At 38.7% G+C, this 22,881-nt stretch overlaps 1 protein-coding gene across 8 annotated transcripts in view; it reads left to right on the top strand.

Moving 5' to 3' along the window:
• The window catches only part of FRY (FRY microtubule binding protein), a 586,038-nt gene that overhangs the window by 344,825 nt on the left and 218,332 nt on the right, over positions 1–22,881 (top strand). For all 8 annotated transcript variants that reach the window (XM_069080517.1, XM_069080511.1, XM_069080515.1 and 5 more), the window contains one exon: positions 5,582–5,635. In XM_069080517.1, the coding sequence (XP_068936618.1) occupies positions 5,582–5,635 (54 nt within the window). The remainder of the gene's footprint in view (positions 1–5,581; positions 5,636–22,881) is intronic.

Below are 22,881 nucleotides of genomic sequence, written 5' to 3' on the forward strand. Positions count from 1 at the left end.
AGAGAGACAGAGAGAGACAGAGAGACAGAGAGACAGAGAGACAGAGAGAGACAGAGAGAAAGAGAGACAGAGAGAGAGAGAGAGAGAGAGAGAGAGAGAGAGAGAGAGAGAGAGAGAGAGAGAGAAAAGGAAGGAAGGAAGGGAGGGAGGGAGGGAAAGAAAGAAAGAAAAAGAAAGAAACCCTTTAGAAGAGGAGAGGCTTCCAGAGGAAAGATAATTATTTCAATTTTAGATTTGTTGAATTTAAAATGTCTACTGCATACCACGTTTGAGAGATGTCTTATATGCAGTTGGAAATGAGAGTGGTGATTGGGTAAGAGGTTTGATATGAGAATCATTAGCATAGGTTTGATAATTTAATACATAAGAGCTAATGAGATCAGCAATTGAAATGAGATAGAGGGAGAGTAGAAGTGGGCCCAGGACAAAGCCTTGAAGGACACCCATAATTTACAAGCATGACCTAAGTGAAGATCCAGCAAAGAAGACAGAAGAGGAACCATCGGACAGGTAGGAGGAGAACCAGGACAGAGAAGTGTTATGAAAACCTAGAGAGAAGAGAGTATTAAGGTGAGGAGGGCAGTCATCAATGTCACAGGCTATATTGTTCAAAAAGGGTAGAGGCTGAGAAAAGGCCATTAGATTTGTTAATTTGGAAAGGATGATGAGGTTGAAAACCAGACTGCAGATTATTAAGAAGAAAATGAAAGGAAAGGAAATAGTGGCACCCTTTGTAGCTAGCAACTTTTGTATGGAGGTTATCCACAAAAGATTGTGGAGGTGGGGGAAAGAGATATAGGGTGATAGTGGCAATGGAAATAAGGGCTTTTTGAGAAGAGGGGAGACGTCAGAATGTTTGTAAGTACTGTGGAAGCAACCAGTAGGCAGGGAAAGATTGATATGTGATATTGATATCATAATGGTGGCAGGATTACCAAAGGGGTCATCTGCTGGAGAAGATGGGAAGAAATGGAGGCACTTGTATGTCTAGAAGGGTTTGCCTGGGCAGGGAGAAGAGTTACATCTTCATGTGAAACAGGTATGAAGGAGGAAATAGTCATAGAAAGCATCAGAGTGACATGAGATGGAGAAGATGAGAGAAGAGGGAGTGGAGTGATAAATGGAGTGAATGGAGTGATCCAAGGCTGCAGTTTGGTAGGGCAACATTTTTGCTAGGATAAAGAAGCAGGAATCTTGAGAGAAAAGAAGAGTGTAAACTGGTTCACCATGAGGTCAAGATGGGGAAGGAAATAGAGTATTGCTAGTGCAAGAGTAATGGCTGGGAAATAACTCTTGGGATAAAGGGTTGGAAATTTCAGTGAAGACAACCCTTAGAGTTTGTGTAGCTGTGAGTCAAGGAGAGGTGGAATGATAGCAGATTATCAGTAAAGGAATTTCAGAGATCATAAACATGGCTATGGGATGCTTGAGGGTGATGACAACATCAAAGTTATGACCATTTCTTTGTGTAGCTGTGGTAGGACGGAGTAGATAATGGGAAATTAATAAGTTGAGGAACTGAGAGGTCAGGATGTTTTTGAGAGTATCACTATGTAGGCTTAAGTCCCCTAGTATATGGACAAGGATTGGGATGGAGAGAAGGGCTATGGGGCAGGCACTGAATTGAAGAAAGGAGTGTGTCTTGGGAGTTAGTAGACAATAGGCACCAGAACCATTATTGGGTGACTAATTGTGGTTTGTCTTTCATTCTGAAAGAGAACCATGACATCAGGAAGATGATGACATGACTTGGGATTGAATTGGATTTATGTGAGGGAGGGCTGTACATAGCACCAGCCTCACTTTCTTCTCCAGATCCATCTGGGTGCAGTAATCAAATATAGATCAGAACAACTGGAGATGGCCCTGGGGTGACAAAATATGGATTGCATGAACCTCAGAGGATTAGAGCTAACTGAGTGTTAGTGGCAGAAGGAGAGGCTGCAAGTGACGGTGAGAAGCAAGGAGTATTCCTGTTGTCCTGCTGTGACAAGTGAGTCTTGGGTCTGAGTGAAAGCACAATCAGTGCTAGAAAAATGAACCAGGGAAGCTATGTGGTTAGGAGGAAGTCAGGTTTCAGAGAGTGTAGGATGGAGGGAGCAAGAAAGCAGAAGGATTAAGATGAAAGCCAGTCTGTTATCTGCAGAACTGGCATTTACAAAGGGCTCAGTGAAAGAGCTGGTTTGCTTTATTTGCTCATTGTTTGTTGTGGGCTAGGCACTCTACTAAGGAAAGACAAAAACAATTCCTTCCCTCTAGGAGCTCACATTCTAATGGGGGAAATAGCAGATAGGAATCAAAACATAAAAGATAAATACTGACTAAATGGAAAATAACCTTAGAGGGGATGGCTCTGGTAACTGGGGAAAATCAGAAAAGATCCTAATATATACCTTTTATACTTGGTTTGTATTATATTTTTAATTTACATTGGTTTTTTTTCTCTGAAACATTCCTCTGTGAAGTACAAACTCCCTCTCAGAGCAGATTCTTCTTTCTGTGTTTCTTCTTTCTAAAGCAGCATTTTCAAGTCCTTTCAGATCTCCCTATACTCAGTTCTCCCCTGAGCTTCTGACCTGGAACAAGTTCCTAAGGTCATCTTCTTCTTTTTTCTAGCTAGGGCAGATCTCTGAATCCAGAAGAAACTCCTGGGGTTGGAGGCCATCTTTATATTCAGACAGCCTGTAGTAATAATCACCCTCAATTTTTTTTAAGTTAAGCTCCTCTCAGACACAAAGTGGGTGAATAATTCAGAAACTATTTTTTAAGACCAGAATTAATTTGCTGCACAACTAATACAGGCTAATTACAGTTAAGCAGACTTTCACAAGATTCGCTTACAAAAGGAAGTCTTGGTAGTGAGCCACAAGCTGTTGGTTGGCTCTGGTGTTCCAGTGAAAGAACACCAGGCATTAATAATAAAATCCGTCTGGCATGTTGGGGGCCATTTACACAAAGCAGAAGTGCTAAGCATTTTTAGCTTATCGATGGGGACAAAAATGTCAAGTGGTTAGTCGATGATGAGTGACTTCATGTACCTGACAGACATCACAGTTTTTGTGATGTCTTTGAACTTGATTGCTTTCAAGTATATTCTTCTGAAAAGAGATATTGGGTGGGCACTGAGCCCTCCCTGAAAACAAAGCTCAGTGACAACCTGCTGAAGCAGGTTTTCTGTAGAGCAGTACATTTGTGAAGGCCCTAAAGGGCTGGGAGCTGAACCCTGCATCCATATTTATTCTCTAAAATTTCCCTCCTGTCTCCTAGAGTCTCATTTCCTTTGAATTATAGCTTCTTCTAAATGCCCAGATCTACTTTTCCGAGGGCAGTTGGTAGTCAACACGAGTTTCTTTTTTATGTGGAAGTATTTGGGGTTAACAATTAATAGAAAAAGGATTTATTTCATGGAGGTAATGTGGTACAATGGAAAAAAATCAATGTCTCTGCAGTCCTGGGTTCATTATCTTATATCTGATTCTTACTCCCTTAGCAACCTCCCTGGGCCTCAGTTTCCTCATCTGTAAAATTAAGTCAGACAGGATGACTCTGAGGTCCCTTCCAGCTGTGATCCTATAAACTCAATATTACTCAGTTGAAGCAACAGAATTTAGCTCCTGACCTCCACCTTTGTGTATGTCTAACTTATTCATATGAATGATATGTAGTGGAGAAAGTGAGGAGTGGAATATATTGCCTCCCTGGGTAGTACGAATGTAGCCACCACCCTCCCATATATTTACAATTATATGTAGGAGAGAACATAAAATATATTATTACTCAGAATTCCCTCCCAAGCAGTAGCAGGCAATAACTTTTTTGGAGTGGAGAATTTATTCAGGGCCAGCCAATGTCAACACCATCACCTCTTCTACCGTTAGTGTTGGTCCCCAGCCCTAACCAGACATTCTCGTAGCCTTGGGGAAAAGGACTGAACTCCAGCGGGGCACTGAGAAGGTCTGTTGGCCACCTTTTGTCCATTTTTATACAAAGATGACCCAACAGAATAATTATTTTAAAAGGAGTTTAGGATTGTGACTACCAGGGTTGGATATCTGAAACCCATTAAGGCAGTATTTATTCCCTTTAATGAGGGGGTTGGAGACGTGATGTAAGCCCAGCACCACCCCTTATCCACTTCCTTATTTTGCATATTTGGATGTGAATAGCTTTTATCTTAGTGTTTTAAATGGCTTGGTAAACTGCATAAAATTAATGCAAAGCTTTCCATAGAACTTGGCAGACAGAGGCAGCTATGAAACTTTGTGCCTCCCTATGCAATCAATAACTTGGCTTCTTTTCTTTATGACTGAATTTTTATTTCGTCTTTCCATTTCCTCTCTGGCATCTGCCCTGTGGCCATTTTGTCCCACTGGGTAAGAGTTGAGAAGAAAATGTTTATTGGCTCCTAACAGCACAGAATTACCTTCTTTCTGGATTTACAGATATTTATTAGATCTGTTACAGAGAAATTCCTGCAAATTTGGGGGGCAAGCAGACAAATAGAGCCCCCTTGCATATTCCTAAAGAGTAAACACGTTTTCTTTTCTGGTCTATACCTACACAAGGCACATATTCTATTTTCTAAGGTCTCTCTTTGATCTGTTTGGATGGAACAGTGTCCTTTCAGCCATCTACATTAATTCGGGACCTATACTCTGTGAAGGTGAAGGAAATAAGCATTCATATAGCACCTATGTGCCAGGCTAAGTTTTTTTTTTTTACCGTTATCTCATTTTATCTTTATAATAACCCTTGGAAGATAGGCATTATTATTATCTCCACTTGACAGATGAGGAAACTAAGGCACAGGTGAAATGATTTGCCTGGGGTCACAGTGTCAAAGACTGGATGTGGAAAAGAACAATGATCATGATGATGAGGAGGAGGATAGTGATGACAGCAAACATTGATATATATAAATTACTATGTGGCAGGCACTGTACTAAGCACTTGACATTTATTATCTTGTTTGGTCCTCAGAACCACTCTGGGAGGTAGGTACTATTAAACAGGATTTGAACTCAGGTTTTCTTGACTTTAGGCCTGTGCCACCTAGCTAATTCATTTGATGTTTGTTACATAATTTATGTTTGGGCAAGTAAATCCCAGGCAGACTTAGGATGGGTGTAAATGTCTTTCCCCAAAATGAATTTTAATACAAATGAGAAATAAATTGCTGTAAAATCCCGACGCAGAGAGGTAGTCAAGACATCCTAAGGAGAAAAAAAAAGAATTGAGTAGAACCCTAAATTATTGTAACACAGGTTTGGACATGCTTTTGATCAGAGAAGGCCCCATAAATGTTACTGCATCCAGGAAATGCCTATTGTTTACCTCCTAACATTATAAAGAGGCCATTTTGTTGTGCTTTTGGAGCTGGGAGACCTGGAGTCCCATGTTCACTTTTAGGTTCTTAATCTTTTTCTCTGTCTTTGTCTTTCTCTCTCTCTTTCTCTGTTATCTCCCTCCCTCTGCCTCTCTCAGTAATTTACATGGGCTCAGCAACCATGCAAAAACATTATTATTATTATAAAATATAATTGTCCCTAATGATAACTTTTGTTGTTTTTTGTTTTTTAAGGAAAAGCCGTTGACGAAGTCTCTTCAACGAGGAGAAGACCCTCAATTTGATCAAGTAAGTGGCAGTGTATTGTATACTATTGAACAATGTATTTCAATTATTAAAAAAAAAAAGGTAGAATTCTGGCTGCACATTTAGTGAACATAATAATGGGCTTCTGTGAATAGTATTAAAATATGGCATTCAAACAATTTTCTTATTTCTAGAGCGGAAAAACTAGAGAATTTGTGGAGATAGCCAGGTTAGATCCTGTATTGTTAATGGAAGTTGAAGATCTTCCCCACCCATTAAAGGCCTCACAGTGGAGCCCAACAAGAGAAGCTTAATTAGGAGAGGCTTGTTTTTCAGGAAGACCCAAACCTTTTGCTACTTTGTAATTAAGTGATGGGTCCCAAGGATTGTGATGCTCTCTGACCCTGAAAGAAATGTATATCTGAAGAAATGTATGTGTGTATATATATATATTATATCTATATGTATACACACACACACACACATACATACACATATAGTCTGAGGTTAGCATTTTGCTTTGGGGCTTACTCATGAGAAGGGCGTTTATGTGATATAGGCAGATGAGACTCTGGGTAGCTGTTAAGGAGCCCCCTGGTTTTGAAAACCCAGATGTCAGTGCTTCTCTGGTAACTATGTATGTAGGTGTGTATGTATGTAACGGTCAGACATTTGGATCTGTTGATCTTTGATGTATGTATTATTTGGTCAGACATGTTAGAAGCCCTGTCTGTTGGTCTTTATGCTATTATTTTTGCTTGTAATTTCTGTTTGTATTTTCTCTGAAATTCAGGGTGCTGACTTTTTCCCCTGAACTAAGTAAATGATATATATGTTTGATTAAAGTAAGATTGTTTACCCCTTTTGAGTCACTTTCCTTTAGAAAAGCAGATCAAAGAACCTGTGCTAGCAGCCCTCCTGTGTGCTGGTGTTATTAGTTTTACACCCCCACAGCAGTTACAAGTAGCATTGCTGTTACAGGTCCTCAGAGAATTTAATCGCAAAATCTGTGGGTGACAGAATTAAGGAAGGTTAAAGAACAAATTAAAAGGACCATAATGAACATATTTAATGTCTGAGTATATGTTAAATTCTAGTGTTGTGAAGAAGCCAGAGAAGATGAACAGGCTCATTTTTAAAAGATTTTAGGTTATAGCTATTGTGGCTCACAGAGGAAATTATCAAAGAAAGTTAGGGATGTTTAATACTTTGATGGATCCATAGTTTCATCAGTCTGTGTGTATCCTCCTTCCTTTGAGGCTGATCATAGTCCCTCTAAATGCTCTTAAGTCAAAGATGTTTTTATCCATTTTTTGTTTCCCCAGTAAAGTCTTCCTAGAAGATCTGTCTGGTGTACTTGAGACCTTTCTCTTGGCCTTTTGGTATCTCAAGGGCAGCAAGCCACTCATGCTTTTAATTAATGTTTTCCATCTCACGACTTAACCCCTCTCCCACCCTTTCTGGTCATCCATATGCCTTGGAATATCCCAGTATAATATAAAGGAGTTGGTTTGGCTTGTACCATATTAACCATGAGTTGGTTCAAGGGACAAAAATGGCTCATAATTTTCATCTTTTATCAACAAATTAACAAACACAAAAGAAGAAATTTTGATAATGAGAGGAAAAATAGATAAAATAGAAAACAAAACTACAGAAATTATGAACAAAGCTAAAAACTTTAAAAAGACTGACAAAATCATTAAACTCTGAGCTAACCTGGTTTTTTTCAAATGAACAAGGTAAATTCACAACAAAGAAGAAAATAATCATTAGACTAAACTAAAAATTATGTGCACTCAAACCTGAGAATTTAAAGGCAATAATTACCTGCAAAAGTATGAAATAATCATACTAATAAAACATACCCTAGGAATCTTAAACAGTCCAAACTGAGAAATAAAATCAGTCACTCAGAAATTACTGAAAATAAATAAGTCCTGATCCAGGTGGATTAACAGGTGAATTCCATCAAATTTTTAAGAGCAGTTAGTAGCTATCCTCCTGATCATTTGTCTCCATTCCTGGAATGAATATCCTCTTCACTTCTACTTCTAAGAATCTCTGGTTTTCTTCAAGGTTAAGCATTACTATGTATATGAAGCCTTTCCTCACCCCTCCAACCCCCATAATGAGTGACTTCCCCTCAAAGTGATCTTGCATCTGTTTTGTGTATACTTAAACATGTTGTCTCCTCCAGTTAGAGTGGACAGTTTGACTGTTTTACTTTTGTCTTTGTATTTCTGGTGACTACCGTGTTTCCCCGATAATAAGACACTGTCTTATTAGTTTTTTTTGGAAAGAAAAACACCAGAGGGCTTATTTTCAGGGGAGGGCTTATGTTGTCCTGCCTCAGCTCTCCTCCACGGCACTGCTCTCAATGGCACCAGCAAGCAAATCACTGGGGAAGAACAGGATGACGTGCTCACTGCTGCAGCTCAGATTGGATGCAGCTCGGAGCACGGCATGCATTTCATGGGGCGGGGGGGACAGTGCATACAGAGGGTACCGTAATGTAGCGTGTAGCCCAGGGGATCACCTTCACTACAGTAGCAATCTCAATAGGGCTTATTTTGGGGGGAGGGCTTATTTTAGAGGAATCTTACACAGTAAGGGGAGGGCTTATTTTCAGGATAGGTCTTATTATCGGGGAAACCCGGTAGCACAGTGCCTGGCACATAGTAGGTGCTTAATAAATGCTTGTCAATTGAATGAGAGAGAGAGAGAAAGACTTGCACATTTTAAAATACTCTATAAATGTTATTGTTTATTATTGGCCAACAGTATCCTGAAATACATTATGCAAGTAAATGTCTCTGGCATTCAAAAACTATTTGATGATTATAAGCATATAAGCTTTCAGGCACTGTGTCTGCCACAGAAAGCAAAAGAAACTTAGGTGGTTAGAGAAAATCAGGAAGGACTCAATCTGAATCCTGGTGCAGACATGTGATACTGGGCTAGTCAGAACCTTGGTCAGCCTTATTTCCTTGTCTGTCAAACAGGAATTAATAATAGCACCTTGCTCCTAGCATTCTTTTAAAGATCAAACGAGATAAGACATGTAAAGCGCCAAGCACTTTATAAACCTTAAAGAACTATATAATGCTAGCTGTTATTTTTTTTGTTACTGTTACACCGGTTATAAGTGCCAGTTTGTTCATATCAAGCTCAGTGATAATTAAAAGACTGAAAACAAGAATAAAACAAGTTAAAGTGAACAACTATAGAAGGCAGATAACCTAGATCCTTGTTTTGAAAAACAACAGCAATTCACATTTATATGTAGGCTTTCCTTACAACAGCCCTAGGAGGACTGTAGTTCACGTGTTGTTATTCTATTTTGCAGACTAGGGAACCGAGGTTCTAAAAGATTAAGTGATGTCATCCTAAAATAGTAAGTGTTTGAGGTGGGATTTGAGTCCAGATCAGTCTGACTCCATATCCAGCAATGTGTCAAGTCTTAAAAATATTCAAAACCACCAAGTGTCACACTTTATAAACAAGCCTCTGAGCAACTGCCAGATAACAGCATCTAAATATGAAATAAGCATGTACTCTGCATGATTACAAGAAAGATAACATTTGGTCAGATAGAAGATAACTTGGCCAGAGAAAATAATTTTTATGATGTTTTTTAGTCTTTTTGCTTTAATTTTATTTAAATTTTTGCATCAATATGCATTGGTAATGTTGACCTATAGTTCTGTTTTTCTTCCTTCTTCCTCCCTGGGTTAACCATTTATTTCATAAACAAGATTTGGTTGACTATTTACTTTCTTAATTATTGAGAACTTATGGAGAATAAATATTAACTGCTTTTTAAATATCTGATAGATTTCACCTGTAAATCCTTCTGGACCAGGATTTTTTTTTTCAATTCCTTAATCACTTGTTCAATTCCATTTTCTAATTGCGCTAAGATCTCTAGTGTCTTTTATTACTGTATTTTGTATTTTTGTAGGTAACATCTACTTCCTTTAAACTCACAGTTTTAAGTGAAAATTATTGGATCTATTGTTATTCTAATAATTATTTTTATTTCTTCTCTGTTGTTAGTTTACTTTTTTTATTTTGACAATGTGCCTTTTCTCTCTTTTGAAAATAAAGCTTAGCTAAGGGTTTATTTATTCCTTTAGTCTTTTCTAAGAAGCAGTTTTTAGTCTTGTTCATAATTTCTGTAATCTTTGTTTTCTATTTTATTTTTCTCTTCTTGTTTTCAAGATTTACTCTGTGCTTATTTTAAGTTTGTCAACTTGATTCTCTAGATTTTTTTATTTGCACATTCAGTTCATTAATCCTTTCTCTTTCTGTTTTACTAATGCATGGTTTAAAATTTTTATTTTCCCTCTGAGAAATTTTTTTTTTGCACTGAGTACAAAATTTTGGTTTTATATTCTCATCCCATTCTCTTTCACATAGTTGTCATTTCTCTGATTTGTTCATCAGCCACTCATTATTTAGGACACTACTATTAAATATCCACTAAGTCTGTATTTTGAATTTATATGTTTTAATTTCTGTTTTTACTTTACATTCTACTATATGTTTAGTATTTGTTATTTTATATTTATGTATGATTTCTCTGTTGCCCAGTAAATGGTTTATTTTTAATATAAAGTGCCTGGCACATAGTAGGCACTTAATAAATGTTCATTCCAATTCCATTAGTACCATCTGATATTAAGAATATGTATAATCTTTCATATTCCCATTAATAAGACAACATATCTTTCAAACCAAGCTCCTGCAATACTTTGTTCAGTGCTATACTTTTTCTTTTGTTTACAGTCTCATATAGGTCTGAGAAAATAACTCCCAAAGGCAATACTTTATAGTAGATAAAATATGAGAAAATTCATTTGAAAGTCTAGAATCTCAAGGGAAATAATGGAAAAAGTAGGAATGAAGGAGGAATAGGATTTTGACACCTCAAAGTATGTTATAATGCAGTGATCATCATTAATCTGTTGTAAGGAGATTTGCTGAGTAGAGGAGTTGGAAATTTGGAAACGAACTGTACCTCATATATACTGTACTCTAAAGATTCTTACCACGATTCTCACTCACAGATGAGTCTGGGCCCCAGAGAAAACTTCAAAAGCAGAGTTCTAGTGGTATTCCTGAGGAATTGGAGATAATTTTTATAAAGCCATTGGCTCAAGACCTCACTGGTGTACTCCCCACCCTCATACCAAGATTACTAGTTAAGATTACCAGCTTTCAGTGGGGGGGGAGGGGGGGAGGGTTAGTTTTGTCTTGTTTTATAAAGAGGCATTTGCTGAAGTGGAACAGTAAGAATGGTTGATACAAAACCTTCCACCACAAAAAAAAAAAGTGACAACATACTTTCCCATGAGTACATTTAAATTCCAGGATAAAGTGGACGCAAGCTTTGAAAACATGTGGCAAAGGGGTAACTCACAGTTCTGGTTGCTGGAAGTCCTTTTCTCCATTTATGGGGTGTCAGTACACTTCATGTGTCTAATCTGTCTTTGGCTTCAAATGCAAATGCTGCTGTCAACTTATCTGAAAGCACTACTGGGACATCAGTGGGAAGATGGGGAATCCAACATCCTGTGGACCCTTCAAAGTTCTGAAGGGTGAAACTTGGCCTTCTCCTTCCCCTGACCCCCATTATACCCTGTGTTTCCTTCTCAATGGGCTTAACTAGGATGCTATACTCACTCCAATTTCTGGCACTCTTTGATTCTATCCAACTTGATGATGTATGCAGGACCAGTAAGCTGTGACTAAATCCCTCAGTGAGTTAGAACAGACATCCTGTCTAGCATCACCTCACTTTATCTGAAGATTTTCAGTGATCCTTCACAGGTTGTTCAAATCCCATGATTTTGATCTCATTTGAGATGTATTCTCAACAATAAATGTATCAGACATCAAATGAGGGTGGGGTGATTTTTACACCGCCCTTACAAATGTGATGTAAAAAACAAAAGATATCAATACAATTAAACATTAAGAACAAAAGAATGTATGGTAACAGGTAGATCTGATTCCTTTTTTGGATAGGATTACTAGACAGGTAAATCCAGGTGTAGCTCTGTCCTAGAACCAGGCACCCAACATCTCTCAGAGGGTTAGGGCAGTGGTGACAAACTGAAATAGAAACAGGGGGCACTATATGGTACATAAGGATCCCAGTGGGCACATATTGACTTAAGAAAACACAGATCAACAACATCTATGTTCTTTAGTAGTTTATTTTATTAAATACTTCCCATATTAAATATTTTAATCTGGTTCCTCCCCCCATGCCATATGTTTGACATTTCTGTTCTAGGGTACCCTGAGAAATTTCTGAGGGCTCTTACCTCTATTGCTGTCAGCTCAAATACCCACCACCTGTGCTCTATCCCTAACCATATTATAGGGACCAGTTATTGACATTGTTGTTGTTCAGTCACTTCAGTCATGTCCAACTCTTCATGCCTCCATTTGGGGTTTTCTTAGCAAAGATACTGGAATGCTTTGCCATTTCCTTCTCCAAATCATTTTATAAATGAGGAACTGAAGCAAAGAGGGTTAAGTGACTTGCCCAAGGTCACATAGCTAGTGAGTGTCTAATACTGGATTTGAACACAGGAAGGATGAGTCTTTTTGACTTCAGGTTTGGCATTCTATCCACTGCACCACCTAGCTCTGCTAGTTCCATTTAATCACTTAGTATCAATTAGATTTTACAGTAACATATATATGTGTGTGTGTATATATACATGTGCGTATATATGTATATATGTTTGTATACACATGTATGTATATTAAAGATATAGTAAGAACAAAGGTATAAACATTTCTCCTCCAAAAGCTCAGAGACATACTCTTCCCTATAACCCTGCCTCAGTCTCTTGGGAATCATAGATTCTAAACTTAATTCAGTTCTTATAAAATATTAGCCCCACCAAGTGGATGGTGTGGTATTACTGCAGGATGAGTGGTCAACTCAGCTTCTGTTGGCCTGGGTTCAGAATGTCACTCCCAGAAGTCATTCTTTGCTCTCCTGAGTAGAGATTCTGGACAATAAAACTTGGTCTGGACCTTTAAATCCCAGATTCTTCAGACACAGTCCTGATATTTTTTTAATTTACAAGGTTAGAGACTCCACTCTTGTCACCTAGAATAAAAATATGACAAACCCAGAGGCTCAGGAGTTTTCATATGAGAACTTTGGCATTCTGCTATCAGTGGAGTTCAGCAATGAACAGAGTAGCTAAAAAGACTAAGACAAGAAGACTTGGTGGAAACCAGTTAAGGCCTTTTGAATATCTTTGTAATCATTCAGTAAGCTCCTTATTCACCATATGGCTAACAGACTGGAACTAGTTACACAATGAATGTTCTATGCACACTCCAAAGTTTCTTCAAGATACTTGCTTCCGTTATGCGTCATTGTGACTCCTAGAAGTTAGCTGCTTAGCATTTCTGTGAGGAGAGATGCTATCCAAGCCACTGTGAATTTTCCAAAGCTATATTGCATAGAGAAAGCCATGGATATAGTTTACCTATATTTCAGTGAAACATTTGACATCTTTCATGCTGTTTTCATGGATAAAATGGAACAGTATATAGGCTATATAATAGTATAACTGTGTGGATTTTGAACTGGTTAAATGACCAAAGAGTAGCATTAATGGTTTAGTTTCAGCTCGGAACAACAATATAATGTTTTCTCATTTGATTTGGAAGGAGGTCTCTCCCTGTGGGTGGGATTATATAACCTCTGAGCTGCCTTCCAAATCTCAGATTCCAAGATTCTTGGAAAATGAGATGATCTCTTAAATCCCTTTCAACACCAAATCCTATGATCCTGTAAAAATCAAAATAATATGTCATGGAAACTAAGAGAAGATAAAGTATTTGAAGAAATGGGGAATGCTCAGCCTTATGAAATGCTACAGAGAGGGCACGGAAAACAAAGTCTGGAAAAAGACCACTGAAATCAACTATGAGAAAATCATTGGTGGTGGTAAAGCCTGGGAAGAATTGTCTGAACTGATACCAGATAGAGAAAGCAGAACAAGAACAATTTGTAGTGATGGCGAAACTCTAAAAAGAAACAACTTTGAAACACTTAAGAATTCTGAAGAATGCAAGGACCAACCACGGTTTCAGAGCACCCATGATGAAGCATGTTACTCACTTCCTGTCAGTCAATAAATATTTGTTAAGCACCTACTATGGACCAGGCACGGAGGTAAGTACTGGGGATACAAAAGCAAATAAAAATGAAAACAGTGTCTGCCTTCAAGGAGCTTACAATCTAGCAGAGGACAGCAACAACTCACAAAAGGAAGCTGGAAAGTGAGGAGAGATAAGGGCATGATGGAGAGTTCTGAACAAATCTAAACCTAGTGCAGCTGGTGGAAAAGGGGGAGAAAAACTGTGCTGAGATCCCTCCTTAAATACAGGCTCTGGAGCCCATGACCCTGCCCTCCAATCAAAGACTTCAATCAAGGGACAGTGGGTACTGATGAGACTTGAGTACCAAGGCAGATTCAGTCTTGTAGCACAATGAAATTTCCCAGTGATGAGTTTCCTGGCCAAGGATGGGATAATAGAAGTTCCAAAGAAGTCCAAAAACAGTGGAGCTGGTGGGAAATGGGATTCAAGGTGCAGAATTTTTATATGTGGGTGTGTATGGGTATGTACATACGCCCACACCCACACAAATTATCTATATATACATATATATTTATATTTATACACACACATATATTTGGACGTGGCCAATGTGGAAATTTGTTTTGCTAACATAAAGAGGGTCTGGAGTCTATGCCAGACAACCTCACACTGTACAATAGGTATTTGTGACCAGGGTTTTGTTTTTGTTTTCCCTTTTCCTTTTTTTTTTTTTTTTAGCCAATGGGGTGGGTGGGAAGAAAAGACAATCAATTAATTGAAAAACTAAATTTAATTAAACCATTCCTTTAAGAGAAAGTTGCTGGTGACCTTTGGGTATGCTGTTTCAGTGTTGTAACTGCTAATTGACATGTAAAACATATTTTTGTTAGATATTTAGATTGGTGTTAAATAGTGCCTGCAACCTCCACATCTGTGCCTTAGGATGATTGGCAGAGCTTAGATACACTAGGGGTGGTTTTGAATACACTCACTGTAATTGTAGAGCTATACTATAAATGCAACAGCAGAGCTAAGCTCACAGCTGTATCTTCAGATTATCTGACATTCTTTCTTTCATTATAGGTAAATTTTTCTAGTACCCAATCCTTCCTGCCCTTTCCTTTGTACGTACAAGATGGTCTTCAAGTTACAGCAGAAAATGAAGGGAGTATCACTTATAAGTTGCTGAGAGGCTACCCTCCAGGCCTGGCACATCCAGTTACTTTTATTTTTATTTTTATTATCATTATGAAGCATTTTTGCAGCACTTTAAGATTTGCAAAATGCCTTCCAAATATTATCTCATTATGTCCTCACAAGAACCTTGGGAGGCAGGTATTGTTATTATCTTCATTTTATACAGGAGAAAACTTGGGGAGACTAAGGTTTAGTGACTTGCTTAGGATCATAGAACTTGGAAGTGTCCAAGGTCAAATTTGAATTCAGATCTTGGTAACTCCAGGTCCAACATTCTATCCACTGTACCACTTAACTGGAAGGATTTCTACCAAGCTCTCTTCAGTCCTTCAGGTTCAGTGAGTGGGATGCCTGGGTCCTTGGCCTGAATTCTTCAGTAATGCAATTAACAATGCAGAGAAAACCCAGGAGTTTTATAGGGAGGTATGGCGCCTCTAGCAATCTTATTGATTTCTTATCTCTGGTGTCAGAAGGAGGAGAAGCTCCAGGGATTAGCTAATGAGAATCCGTGCACTATAACATAGGGTTGGATATTTCTAGCATGAATTTGGCATGGAATAATTCTAGAAAATGGGCACAGACTAGAGTGCCAGGCAGGAAGAGTCATGTGTAGAACAGAGACAATCTGTCACCTACAAGCCTTATGACTCTTCAGAGAGCCTCCAAAATGGAGATTTTTCAGACTGTCACAACTGTTTTCCTGCCTTTCTTTTTTTTAAAGAGATGGAACAACACTATCCAGCCTTTTCTTGATGACTCAGGATTATCATTACGAGCATCATTTATTGCACTGGGCTGAAATACTGTGATGCTCTTGGGGCCTATTAAGGTCTATACAGCTGTTGGCCCCTATGGTAAATAATATCAGGCTGCTGCATTTTTATAGTTTTGTGCCTGCTTTTTATAGGTCTCTTTTCTCCTTTAGTGTTAGCTGTCATTTTTCAGTGCTGTAAAAGTGTCTATCCCTAAGGGCACCTTCCTCCCCCATACCCACCCAACCCCCATCTTCACTAATTTGCTGCTTCTAATCTTCTGAAGGCAGAGAAAACAGATAAGCAAGCTTGGTAGAATTGCTTATAAAATGAGGTCACTGATAGCAAATCAAGTCTTCAGATGTTTATTGAGGATCTGCTATGTAAAGGTCATCATGCCAGGTGCTGGGAAGGATACAGAGAATTGTAAGATAGTTCCTGTCCCCAAGATGCTTACAGCCTATTTGGGGAAACAAGAGTCAAGGACATGAGAGTAAATAACAATGGAAGCTTTAATTAACAGTTCAAGACTACAAAAGGAGAGATGCCACAAGGAAGTATGTGATTAATTGCCCCCTGAAAGTGTGGACAGCTAGATGCTAAAATAAGTCAGGAGGAGAGAATTCATCAAGCTAAGGCAGTTTGTGTGCTGGTTTATGGTAAAAGTGTTTACAGAATTTGTACAGATGTCCACCTTCACTCTCCATTTCATTCGGTTCTTTATACAACTACCAGAATAATATTTCTTACAGTGACATCTGGCCATTTCTCTCCTTTGCTCAAAAAATGTCAATGGCTCAGACTTATAGAATCTCACAGTTCACTAGAAGGAACTTCGTAGACCACCTAGACCAATGGTGTCAAATTCAAACAGAAAGGGAGAGACCACTTAACTGTACATAAGGATCTCTGCAGGTCACGTGGTATTGTTGGTCAGTCCTTTATCAGGCATGTCTGACTCTTCTTGACCCCATTTGAAGCTCTCTTGGCAAAGATACTGGAATGCTTTACAACTTCCTTCTCTAGCCCATTTTACAAATGAGGAAACTGAAACAAACAGGGTTAAGGGTTGTCCAGGGTCACACAGCTAGTAAGTGTCTGAGGCTGGATTTGAACTCAGGAAGGAGTCTTCCTAACTCTAGACCTGGGTCTCTCTCTGCTCTGCCACCTAGCTGCCCTATGGATCACATATTGACTCAGAAAACCATGTCTTAACATTATCTATTATCTATTTTGTCTAAAATTACATTTTAATCTAGTTTAGGCTGCATGTTTGACCCCTCTGATCTAGCCCAAACCATCCCTGACAAAGAATCCTCTCTTAGAGCATACTCTACAAGTGATTTGGAAATATCCATTTAGGAAACTCAGTACTCTCAAGGCACTCTGCTCCCTGTCTGCTTCTTTGCCTGGCTTCAACTCCTTGGAACAAGATCCCTCTCCCAGGTTAAGCTCATCACCTCTAATATCATCAGGCTGCCAACTCAAGCCTTGACTGATAGCACTTCCCTCAGTCTCCTCTCCCTTCTGATTTGAGGGTGGAGAACTAAATGCCTCCCAAAGCCTTCCTTTATAAAGGATAAAAACTGACTTTTGGGACTCACTCCGCTTGGCATCTGCTGCTCTGCTGGGTTTCAACTGCATGGAACAAGGACCCCCTTGGTCTTCCCCCTTCCTGTTCTGTCTTCTTTTTTGTGTTGTCTCCTTCCATTGGATTATAAGCTCCTTGAGGGCAGGGGCTCTCTTTCTTTTTATTAAATTGTATCCCTCTCTGTTACTACAGGAAGCTAGGTGGTGCAGTGGATACTCAGTCATGCCTAAAGTAAGGAAGACTCATCTTTGTGAGATCAAATCTGACCTCAGACACTTACTGTGTGACCCTACCTTAGTTTCCTCATCTGTAAAATGAGCTGGATAAGGAAAAGGCAAACCACTGCAGTATCTTTGCCAAAAAACCCATATAGAGTCACAAAGTCAGACATGACTGAAAAACAGCTGAACTGATAACAAAGCAATTATGCCTCCTCCTCTGATTATTCACCTGTTAAATTCCTACTCTGACTTAAAGTCCAAGCCACATACCCTTCATCCATGAAGTCTTCCTTGATTCTTGCTGTAATCATCTTCCCCCTTCAAACTCACATAGCATTTCATTCAGCAACTGTCCAATGTGTTTATTGTAAGTTGCATAAGGGCAGAGGCTATGTCATATGACAATATTTTACTTCTAGTGCTTAGCACAGTGCACTGCATTCAGCAGTCACTTAATAAATGTTTTTGAATGAATAAATGAGAGAGGATGGCATTCTTTCTGAGGATACAAAAACACAAAGGTAGGGAGCAGCTGGGTGGCACAGTGAATAGAGCACCAGCCCTGGAGTCAGGAAGACCTGAGTTAAAATCCCACCTCAGACATTTAACACTAGCTGCGTGACCTTGGGCACTTAACCCCAAATGCCCTGCCTTTCCCCTCCAAACACACACACACACACACACACACAATACAAAGGTAGAAAAGTGCAGGAGGTGTTCAGAGGAAAATGAACAAAATAAGGTAGCTGGACTAGTAAATTTCTACAGAGGAACAATAGAAAAATAATGATATACTGATAAATTAATAGCACACATTCAATTAAATTCGATAAAAAATTTTTAAGTGCCTACTTTGTGCAAAGCACTGTGTTAAGTGATGGAGATGCCAATAAGAAAAGAAAGGCTCTGCCCTCAGGAAGCTTACAATCTAATGGAAGAAGACATTGAACAGAAGGAAGCTGGAAAATGGGGGAAGTAGGGTACAGCATAGATCCATATTTATATATAGGCACATATATATATACATATATATATATATATATATGTATGTATAGAGTTCGTAGTTGAAACAGTGAGAGTTTTATCCCAACCAGCATGCGTCTTATCCAAAGGTTCCATGGAGAGTTCAGACCATTCAGTATATGCCAGTTCAGGAAGGAACTGAGCATCTTGAGTTCAGTGAAAGACTTTATCAGCAGTCTTTGTCCTCTAAACACAGTCTCTAAATGTACCAAGACCAAAAAACTCCTCTCCTTGATGTGGCCATGCAGATGAGAAGGCAACCGTGTGCATAGAACAACAATCAAATATAGGGGCAGAGATAAAATTCGGAGTGGAGAGCCAAATCATTTGTTGCTTGTCCTTCATTTTTGAAGAGGAACGATGAAATTGTGGGTGATGTTTTATGCATTAATTGGATTTAAGTGAGGCAGAGTTGCACAGATCCATCAGCCTCGCTCTCTCTTCCTGAGTCATCGAAGTCCAGTGGCAGGACAAAAGTCAAGATGACTACATGATGTACTATGGCAGCCAAAAAAAAGGTAATGTGACCTTGCATTTCATTAAAACAGACAGCTTCCAGGAATAAGGAGTGGATAATTCCACTGTACTCTGCCATAGACCACAACTGGAGTATTTTGTTTAGTTTCTGCCACCACATATTGGGAAGGTCATTGATAAACTGGAGTATATCTAAAAGGGGATGACCAGGATGGTCAGAGGTCTTATGTCCATGTCATTTAAGGACAGATTGAAGGAACCAGTGATGTTTAGATGTGTAGCCCAGTGAAGACTTGGGAAATAATCACTGTCTTCAGGTATTTGAAAGGCTATTACATGGAAAAGGGAGTAGGCTTATACTGATAAGCTCCAAAGGACAGAACTAGAAACAAGTAGAAGATGTGAAGAGTCAGATTTAGACTCAACGCAAGGAAAAACTTCCTAATGGATATTCTACACAGAAGTAGAATGGGCTGCCTCAGAAAGTTGATTAGAGGTCTTCAAGAAAAGACTGGATGACCACTTTGGGGGGGGGGGGGGATTTTTGGAGGGGGGAAGGTAGAGGAGTTGGGGTTAAGTGACTTGCCCAAGGTCACACGGCTAGTTTTTGTGTTAAGTGTCTGAGGCCAGATTTGAATTCCAGGGCCAGTGCCACTTTTCAGATGTATTAGAAAAAGGATTCTTTTTCAGATATGGGTTAGAGTAGTTGGTTACGACGATACATCCCAACACCAAAACTCTGTGATTCTGTTGCTCTACTTGTACTCATTTTGAGTGAACATTTAGTCTCTAATGCATGGAGCTACACCTGCCTCCCTAACCTCTCTACCTGGGCGACCACCACAGAAGGAGAGAAGCAACAGGAGAAAAACAAAGGGTCAAAGTCCATTTAATTCCATGCCTGCCGTATTTCTGTGTGCCATAAAAACCTGTATTTCCAAAGAGTTTTATTTGTGTCCATGTCAACAAAATTAATGTTTAAACATCCTAGAACATACCAAAATATTTAAAAATTCCAGTTGGTAATACCATGTTCAGTGGGGAAGAGTACAGTTAGTTTTCTAGAAAGTAGGAACATTTTGGGAGAAAGAATCTGAAAAATTCTCATCTTAGCTTTATCATGAACTTGATGTAACCTCATTGAACTTACTTTCAACCTTTATTCTTTAGTCCCTGTATTTATGTGTTAGGAAATTGCAATCTTTCCTGGATGCTATATGACCAGCCTTTTGAGTAAAAAAGGATATATCTTGATAGTATTATACTTTACTGGTGCAATATGAGGTCACTGTCACCTGCAAAATTTCCCAATATGTATCCTGTGATGTTCAGAACATTTGATTAGGTGTTTTTGCTAAGTTCTGTTTCATTTCAGATCATTTATGTTCCACTCCTACTTGTGTATACTTCGTTTTTCTCTGTTCCTTGATAAATCTATGTATTCCCTCTGTACTCAGGAAGTATATGGCAAAAATTATATGCCCAGATCTGTATTCATAAAACTAGAGTTTTTGATAAGGAAAAACAGTCTCGGGTAGTAATGGAGTAATCCTATCCCTGACAGAGAAGATAATTCAGATCTTCCTGTGCAGCCCATATTTTTTATTCATATTTTCTATGGAAACAGATTCCAAATGTAAAATGACATGATATGTGCAAAACAATGGTGAGAGTTATCTGCCATAGGGTGGAAATCCATGGCAGGAGGGGAAATTAAATCAAGAATCAGTAGAGTTGCATTAAAAGTACAGATCAGCACTCCATTCAGATCATATCAGATCAGCCTCGGTAATAGAAAATAGAGAATGTCTCTTAAGAGGAATTATTAAAAATAGTTTTGTGTGAATTTTTCCTTCTTTCCTTTACCTAGTATAAAATGCTTATGAAAAATTGATGTCAGAGTAACAGCATGAAGAAAAGTTTCATTTAGTGTATTTATACATGTTATGCCAAAAGAAATATTAAGAAAACATTTATATAAAGTACACGGAGAACCCTGTGCACACCAGGGTTATAGCTCTGTGCTTTCTGTAGCCTTTATATCCTTGAGCTATATGGGGCCTAACGCATTTCTGATGGAAGGACATGACATTTAAGGGCAACAAGGACAGATTTGTCTGTCGGCCCACTCCCTTTCAGCCAGCTGCAGCACAGAGCAAGGATTCATCTCACCATTGGCTTTTCTTCCAGTAAATGAAAGAGTGGGGCAACCAACAAGGTGGCTAGACCTTCCTCCCTTCCTGTGCTGAGGGAGCCAGGGTTTTTGCAAATTCCACCCTTCCTTCCTGACTGGTCTTAAAAAAGAGCAATGACAGACTTTTTTTTTTTTTAAAGCTCACACACAGCCACTCTATGTTGACCTTTTATGCCTGCTCAAGGCGGCTTCTGTAAATTTGCCAAGGAAAGTAGGCCAGGTAGGTCCAATACCAAGAATTACTTAAGGGTGACTTTTTAAGGATGACCAAAATGATTCCACCTTAGGCTTCATCATGAGTGTTGACATATGCAAAGAGAAATGTACAGTCACACCTCAGGGAAGTAACTGTCTGCACATTGCTGAATGGTTTCTCCAGAGGTGTTTAAGTGTCAAACATGTATTGTATTTTATTTATGGTGACAGCAATGGATACTTGAAAAGTAGAGTTTTTAAAAATATGTAGGTAGATAGGCAGATTGTACCCCATGCCTTTGTGAGTTCCTAAAAGTCAGTAGCATAGACTTCTAGATCATTATTTTAGAGATAGACAGATTATATGATAGATAGATAGATAGATAGATGATTGATAGATAGATAGATAGATAGATAGATAGATAGATAGATAGATAGATAGATAGATAGATAGATTTAAAATGTTCTCCTATGGATCTTCTGTCAAAACCTGGCCTACAGATGAGTAGTGCTATGTTGCTATTGTTTTTTATTAATCACCACAGCCCAAGTTCCACTATGAAATGGGGGGGAATTTATTTTTCACAAAAGTCCCTTAATAGTGTAACCTTCTTCTGTTCTTGGAGTTCCCTGGGTTCAGCAGCTGTTATCTTTTTATTAGTATTTCTTATCAGAGGAGGCAGTCTTTTTGAAGGGGAGGAGCAAGATTTTAGGATGATTCTTAATTTTCCCTTTTTTGCTTTCTAGAAACAGTTAGATCAGTAATTTTTTATAAGCCCACTGCCAACAAGGTTTTTTAAGTCATCTGGGCAGACCCCAGCTTATGCCTGAATATTGTATGTAAAAATCATTCATGTATACAGACAAGGTAGGAGGGAGTGGGAAAGGAATTCAAGGCCCACCCCTCCCCCCCACCATGAAGACAAATGTTCTTTGTTTGCTAGTTGAAAACATCTGGAGAGTAATTTACCTAGACAGGTGATTTCTCCAATGCAGATGAACAGGTGTAGGGCATTAATAAGTTATTGGTGCCCTGGGATATCTACCTCATCCCTCACCTCTACATGGCTTCTAAGGGAACTGCTGCCATCCAGGGTCAGGAAAATGCTGTCTTAGAATGTGTTGGAACTTAGAATTAATTTTCAAGTAGAAGTTAAGCTGTAAGTGATAGTTAGGCATTGTAGAAATAATACTATTAGTATTATGTTCAAGTATATTATGGATTAAATAAGTGTTTGTAGGTTGATCAGGAGGTCAGCCACTGTTTATACCATTGTTCCTATTGAAAAACTCATTCTGAGTATTTTCTGAGGAAATGACTTAGCTTCCAAGCGAACTTTTAAAACTCATCCTGTTTATAAGTTGGGAGATACCTAAATAAACCTTTCTGTGTGATTTTTGTCCTCCTCCCAGTTTGAGGTGCTCAGCTATCTTTGGTTACTCTGTAAAAACACATGGGTGACAAATAGGTGCTGCTCTTTAGGAAATTCTAGGCT

The sequence above is a fragment of the Petaurus breviceps genome, unplaced genomic scaffold (assembly GCF_028583685.1).
Source record: "Petaurus breviceps papuanus isolate PSGF00001 unplaced genomic scaffold, PetGlider_PUasm1.0 91133, whole genome shotgun sequence".
NCBI lineage: Eukaryota > Metazoa > Chordata > Mammalia > Diprotodontia > Petauridae > Petaurus > Petaurus breviceps.